At 53.7% G+C, this 6782-nt stretch overlaps 1 protein-coding gene across 2 annotated transcripts; it reads right to left on the bottom strand.

Moving 5' to 3' along the window:
* Positions 1 to 3: 3 nt before the first annotated feature.
* Positions 4 to 6366, bottom strand: TMEM106C (transmembrane protein 106C). Of its 2 annotated transcripts, none has more exons than XM_048928580.1 (8): positions 6319 to 6337; positions 5467 to 5687; positions 5282 to 5345; positions 4577 to 4736; positions 4339 to 4479; positions 4058 to 4107; positions 3732 to 3785; positions 4 to 3370 (listed from the first exon to the last, which is right to left on the bottom strand). In XM_048928580.1, exons 2-8 carry the CDS (start codon positions 5666 to 5668, stop codon positions 3235 to 3237), a joined length of 807 nt encoding a protein of 268 aa, XP_048784537.1. In that variant the 5' UTR covers positions 5669 to 5687; positions 6319 to 6337; the 3' UTR covers positions 4 to 3234. The 2 variants fall into 2 exon arrangements, with proteins under 2 accessions (XP_048784537.1, XP_048784536.1); XM_048928579.1 differs by having other exon boundaries at positions 5 to 3370; positions 6261 to 6366.
* Between the last annotated feature and the right edge of the window lie 416 nt (positions 6367 to 6782).

Genomic DNA, 6782 nt, shown 5'->3' with positions numbered 1-6782 from the left:
TCTTGGCAAAACGCAGGTATCGCGGAATCCCCTCCCCTCCCCGTGTATCACAGCAGGAGTGCTAATGTATCATACGACAGAAATGGTGCTATTCTTGTAAAACAAGTCTGTATTTTTTAACATCAGTTGATATAAAAACAAACAAAAAAAAACAAAAAAAAAACTTTTGGTGGAAAGTAAAGCCGCCGTGCGGGTCGTTTTGTGTTTGTTTGCCATCCAGTCGCCCCCCCTTTAAAGGTTTGGGTTCAGATCTCAGCCTTACAGCTTAGAATCACAGAATCACCAAGGTTGGAAAAGACCTCCAAGCTCATCCAGTCCAACCGTTCCCCCATTCCCAACAGCTCCCACTGAACCCCGTCCCTCAACACAACATCCAGCCTTTCCTTCAACACCCCCAGGCTCGGTGCCTCCCCCACCTCCCTGTGCATCCATTGCAGTGCTGACCACCTTTCTGAACAGTAATACTTCCTCATGTCCAGCCTGAATCCCCCCTGCTGTAGCTTGAAACCATTCTCTCTGCTCCCATCACTGATGACACGAGAGCAGAGGCTGACCCCCAGCTCCCTACAACCTCCCTTCAGGCAGCCATAGAGAGCAACTATTAGAGATACGGGAAGGGGGTGAAACCACAACTAAAATCCCTCAAAGAAAAGCAAATCCCTCTGCCTTCCCTGCTCCAGTCCCATTTTGTGCACACATAATTTAGGGATGGATTCTGCACAACTGAAAGCAGAAGAGCTCACGGCCACGGGGCGCAACGTGGAGCCCTTGTGGTAAAGCAGCCCTGCCTTTAGGCTTTATTAAAACAAGACATATGTAAATGCTGCTCTTAAGCAGCTTGCTAATTAGAGGGAAAGCCCCAGAAGTTTAATTGTTTTTAACTATCTGCAAGAAAATTAGCCCAGCGACCCCATGAGAGCTGCTGGCCCGCAGGTTTCACCACAGCACTGCTGTTACTTTTTGCACCGGCTGACAGCAGTCCTTCATTAAGAGAAATTATGACTTGAAAGGATTAAAAACCCCTTTAAAGAAATGTTACTTTGGGGCCCTGGTCTCAGTTTTAAGCGCTGGCAGCTGGCAATGCTGCAGCCCAAGCACCTGAAGCAGCTTTCCAGGGCTGGGAGCTGCAAGAAACGTTGGCAGAAGAAATTCATTAGAAAGGATTGGAGGATTAAGGAGGATTTTCCAAAATAAACGCCCTTTATAAGGCCGAGTGCCACATGACCCAGAGGGCACCCCCAATTACCAGGGCTCTCCGTGTCCTACAAGCTGTTTCCCTGCTCGGATAAGCAGCAGCATGGGGGATCCCGCAGGCTCTGAGCTCGCCGTCACCAGGTAAAAGCTGCTCTGCTTTTAGGATCTGGCCCCCAGGGAGCAGAAGAGCATCTGTTACCTGCAGCCAAAGCACCGCAGCAAAGGGCTGGGGGTCAGCAGGAAGCTCTGCCACCTCCTGCTGCCACCCATGAGGGGACACAGAGCCCCACCACGCTGTGAGGGCTGCAGGAAGCTCAGCCAGCAGGACGAGAAAGGGCAGAGCATGTGAGCCCTGCAGCTTCCCTACAGCAACCTCAACTCAGCACAGTTAGAAGCTGCTGGGGGTTTATCAGGTTTATCAGCACGGCGTGAGGAGCTCGTGATGGGGACGGTGCAGGGACAGCAGAGCCGAGGTCCACGAACCCAAACCCTGCAGCCTGCGTGGCAACGGAGGTGAGGCGAGGATTTCAGCCCTCACTGCCCCGAATCAGCAGCAGGAAAAAGGTGACACGATGCCAGTCACCGAACTGGGACAAAAGGTTGCTTTCCACAGGACGCAGACACAGCGTTTCCTCGGTTTCCATGTAAAGGCATCGCTCATCGCACAGCCCCGCTTTAAGAAGCGGGCTTCAGCTCTAGCAGCTCTGCTGGGAAGACACTCCACCTCTTAAAAAACAAAGGGCATTTTTATTTCACGCTTGCACAAAAGAAAGCCTCCTTCATTGACAAAGCACCGGAGCCATTTCCCCTGCAGGCTTTGGCCGCTTTGTTTCCACATAGAGGTGGATGGAGAACAGCACAGGGTGGGTGCAGAGGAAACACGGGAGGCTGCAGTGACCTGGTTCCACAAAAAGCAAAAAGGGAAAAAGCAGAACAAAGTTCTCCAAGCTGCAAACACAGCAGGCTCAACTGCAGCAGGCTCAACTGCAGCAGGCTCAACTGCAGCAGGCTCAACTGCAGCAGGCTCAACTGCAGCAGGCTCAACTGCAGCAGGCTCAACTGCAGCAGGCTCAACTGCAGCAGGCTCAACTGCAGCAGGCTCAACTGCAGCAGGCTCAACTGCAGCAGGCTCAACTGCAGCTTTGTTTGCTTTGCCATCCTTTGGGAACGATCGGCTCCGGAGAGGTGAGCCTTTGAAACACAAAACTGCCCCATCTTCAACACAATCAGTTCAGGTCCGCAAACACAAAGCAGCACTGAGCTGCACCTTCCCCGGGTTCGACACCAGGGAACTCACAGCTGCTGAATGCCCAAGAAGCAGCTTCAGCGTAGATCAGGGGGTCAAAGCCACAGGGACCCTTCCCCACGCCAACAGCACCCTGCTTAATGAGGCTGCCCTCATTAAGACCGGTGTTTTGGTATCGGGTCGCTGGAGGCAGCCTCAGCTGCCAGCAAAGGAGAAAACATTGCGGTGGTTTCAATTCCCTTTCCTCCTACTAGTGCAAATTACACAGGTGAAAGCCTGAACACCTCATCTGTGCGTCCCTGGCAGAGAATTATCCCTTTTTATCAAGTTCTGCTCTGAAAGATGCCAGCGACAGGCTGCCACCAAGCCAGATTGGGATACATCACACAGAACTAGTTAGCCTGCCCTGAAAGGAGCAGACAGTGCTAAACTTCAAAACTCAAATCTAAGGCCTTGAGATCCTCAGACCCCAAAGCACAGAGCTCGAGTCCTCAGCTCTCCTACACAAAAAAACAGTTAAAGAGCCCAAGAAAAAGTCAGGCCTCTCACTTTGGAAGGGACCTGGAGGCTTGTAAGTGAACATCAAGATCAGGGACAGGCCAGCAACGCAGCCCAGCTGCAGGCGGCAAAGCGCAAAAGGGACCCAGAGCCTTCAAGTCTCTCCTAAAGCCACTTGCGGTCCTTCTGCTTCCATCGCAAAGTTCCTTTTCTAAGCTACACGTTTCATATTTCACCAGGGAAATGCATCTGCATCATCACCACCCCCAGAACACAGCAGCAAGCTCAGGCTTTGCTCAGGCTCTGCTCAGAGCCATGCTGTGCCCAGAGGGGGCCGGGTCAGCCGTGGAGTTGGTGCTGCAGTCGATGTAGTGATACGTTTCCACCGAGCTCTGCGTCCTGCGGCCCATGTAGGAGAGCTTCACCGACGTCCTGAGGGAAAGGAGAGGGCCAGGGGTAAATCCCTCTGTTCAATGCAATCAGTGGGGCTTCGTGCTCATCTCATAAGTGCTCAGGTTTTGAGCAGACCCACCCAAGGGTGTTCGCTGCAAAGAGGTGAGCAGAGCTGCTGAGCCCAGCCCCAGAGCGCAGCACCCACCATGCAGAAGCTCCATTCAGAGCCAGCTGGCGTCTTCTCTTCCTCCCTATCTTACATTTTACCTGTGCTACCAGGCCTGGATTAAAGCTGACAGTGAACCAGGCTGGGCTGTTCGCCGAGCACAGTTTTCTCTGCATGCCCCAGCCTTGCTGCAGCACCAGTTCCATTCTGAGTCAGGAGCAGAGCTAAACCTACCTCATGAAGATGACAATATTATGCACCTTCACCTTGGGAAACGTGCAGAAGAAACTGGAAGAGATGAAAAGAGAGCAAGTGGTCAGCATGGGCTGAGCAGCCTAGCAGAAATGACTGCGCTTCTTGGAATCTTCTGATGTAGTTTTACCTCTGGTGTTAACTCAGCATCCAAAACCCCAACACAACATCCTGACAAAGTGGCCTTTCAAGTCATTTCTAGCAAATGGTTGTTTTCCAGAAAGTGAGCACAAAGCAACTCATTTCCAAAGCAAGCAATAACTAAAGCAGCTCAAACCTACTGTGCACAAAGAACAGTAAATCCTTACTACACATAGGAGAAAGGTCCTCCCATCTCCGCCTTCACCGTGAAATTCACCTGTAAGACAAAAACCCATTCGCTTGCAGTTTGATCACTCCCTTCCAAACCCCCCTGTCAGAGTATTTCCTGCATTACATTGCATTGCAGCTGCTGTGCAGAGAGCACAGCCAGACTATTTGCCAAGCAAAGCTCCAAGGCACAGATGCAGTGCCCTCAAGTGAGCTTGAGATACCACACCAGTTCCACACGTGATTTAGGGATGCTGCAAAGGCAAATAAAGACAAATACCAGCTTGTCACTTAGTGGCTGGATGCTGGAGATGTTGGTGATCTGCTGGCTGCCCACCACGGTGTTCATGTACTGCACCTGACTGGTCAGACTGTCCACTGTCACTGAGTAGAAGTTGGAGTTCCTGATCTGCAAAGTGGCCTGGAAGGACAGCAGGGAGGCAAGGGTAACAAGAACATTCCTGGCAGCTCAGCACAGGATTTTTCCCCTCACAAACAGGGATGCACAAAAACTTTACCGTGATGGCAAGGAGGACAACAGAGTTCTTCCTGTCGAACCAGACCTGAACCACCTTAATGCCGCCATCATCCACCAGGACAGAGTGTGGAAAGAGGAAGAAAACGACCAGCCCTGAGATCAGAAGGCAGAGCAGCACCGACAGGAGGACATAGAGCTTCCTGGAAGAGGCAGGAAATGGGTCACAGCCTTTGCCCTAACACAGCATCTGCAACTGCAAGACATCTTGTATCCGAAACCCAAACTTGTCAGCAAAACCAAGCATATCTGCTCTTCCCTAAAAGACACACAGAAGTGCTGCTCTAACATTTTTCATATCTGAAATTGCTCAAAACAGCCACCCTTTACACAGTTCACTTTTCAGTAATGAGTAACCAAACAATCTTTCTTCGCCCCAAAGCATTCTCAGAATCTACAAACGGCGCAGCTGGGAACGCAGTTTCTTTCTAAAAGCTTCTGTAAAGTGCTCAAAAACAAAGTGTGTGAGTGGGACGACTGTTTCCACATTCACTCCCACGATGGGACTTAACAGAAAATATTTGAAGTGAAGGTTTAAGCTGTATTTGTTGGCACACTTCAATGAAAACAAGGCATGAGACGAAGGAAAAGCTGCAGACTGCATAAAGCCCTGAGCTGCGGCAGTCAGGGACAGAAGAGCACTGTCTGCTCTTTGCAGGGCTTTAATTATGCTTAATTATGCACTTACGTCCTCTGTGGACGGAGCCTCTGGTCGCTGTAGGGTATCAAAGCCACCAACTCATTTACCTGCTCTGCAAAGCAGAAGGAACACAGTGAGCAACTCCACGCGATTGCAAAACCTTTTAAGTAAGGAAGGAGCATTGCTGCACCTCGCTTTTTTTGTGCTAAGGACAAAAGGAGCAGAGCACTCACCTGTGGGAATGCAGCCAGTGCCTTGGCAAGTGGGGCAGGTGATGCTGTCCTGACCCGTGAATTCAACGTATGGAAATTTGGCAATGTCCTCATTGCGGTCTCGGCTGTCGAGTAAATCATCATCACCATCATCATCCTCGTCAGCCTTCCTCCTCCGCCTGGAGGCAGCGCTGTCAGCAGACAGAGAAAGCGCAGAACCCATTGCAGCCGTGGAGGAAGAGCTGCACAGACAGCAGCAGAGAACTCAGTGCTTTTGGTAGCAGACAGAGAAACCCCACCTTGAACCACGGGCAGGAGAGGAAACGCTCCCCCCTTCCCTCCCCAAAACCCATTACAGACCCTCACACACAGCCCCCCACTTTCACAGCTTTCTCCTATCAGAAAACCACCCACCCTCAGGCACCCCCCCAGTCCCACCCAGCACAGTGAAGGAACGCCCCCCCCGGGAACAGCCCCACAGAGCCCCCCTAAAGCAGGGACACCCCCACACAGAGGACCTCAGACCCCCTCAAAAACCCCACAGAGGCACCCAGCGCTCCCCCAAACGTTTCCCGAGGAACCAAACGTTCCTAAACGCGCCCCCCCCCCCCCCCCCGCCTCAAAACTAAAACCAAAACCAAAGCCCTCCCACACAGGCCCACCCACGGACAGCCCCCTTAGAGACAAACCCCCTTCACCAACACCCACGAAAAGCACCGTTCCCCTCAAACGAGCCTAAAGGATCCCCACACAAAGACCCCTCAGGACCGCGACCCCCGCAGCCCCCCCGACCCAGCGCTGCCCCTCACGCCCACCGCAGCAGAATGGCCGCAGGGCCGCGCAGCCGCCGTTGCTATGACTACGACGCCTCACCCTCGCCCCGCCCCTCCACTTCCGGCGCAGGGCGGAAAAAAGAGGCGGTGCCCGCATGCCCCGCCCCCCGCGCTGACGCCCCGCCCAATGCGCGTAGGGAGCGGGCGCTGCGTCACCGCCCCACCCACGGGGTAATGGGCGGGGCCTGAGGAGGGCGCGGCTCCCGCGGTGACGAAACGAGGCGCCCCGCCCGGGTGTGCCTCTTCCTCAGTGCGCATGCGCCGCACAGCGTTAGGGCGGTGCGCACGGCCCTACCTTTTGGGTGGGGCTGAGGGGCGTGTCCCGTACTGCGCATGCGCCGCAACCACGCGGGGGGTTCCGCACGCGGGAGGGGGCGGGGCGTGCTCTGAGGACACGTGTCTGTGTGCGCATGCGCCTTGCGCAAGAGCCGCGGCCCTCCTCGCGCATGCGTACGGGCTGCGCAGAGCTTTGGAGGTGGAGTGCGCATGCGCTGGGGGGAACGG

This window comes from Lagopus muta, chromosome 28 (genome assembly GCF_023343835.1).
Source record: "Lagopus muta isolate bLagMut1 chromosome 28, bLagMut1 primary, whole genome shotgun sequence".
Classification (NCBI taxonomy): Eukaryota; Metazoa; Chordata; class Aves; order Galliformes; family Phasianidae; genus Lagopus; species Lagopus muta.
Note: the sequence above shows the minus strand (reverse complement) of the source record. Positions and strands in the feature narration are given on the sequence as shown.

Coding starts and splice junctions, on each gene's coding strand:
- TMEM106C (XM_048928579.1), bottom strand. CDS start 5,668: ATGGGTTCTGCGCTTTCTCTGTCTGCTGACAGCGCTGCCTCCAGGCGG. Junction 4,480..4,576: donor TTGTCCTCCTTGCCATCACG/GTAAAGTTTTTG, acceptor CTGTCCTTCCAG/GCCACTTTGCAGATCAGGAA. Junction 3,786..4,057: donor GGACCTTTCTCCTATGTGTA/GTAAGGATTTAC, acceptor CATCTCTTCCAG/TTTCTTCTGCACGTTTCCCA.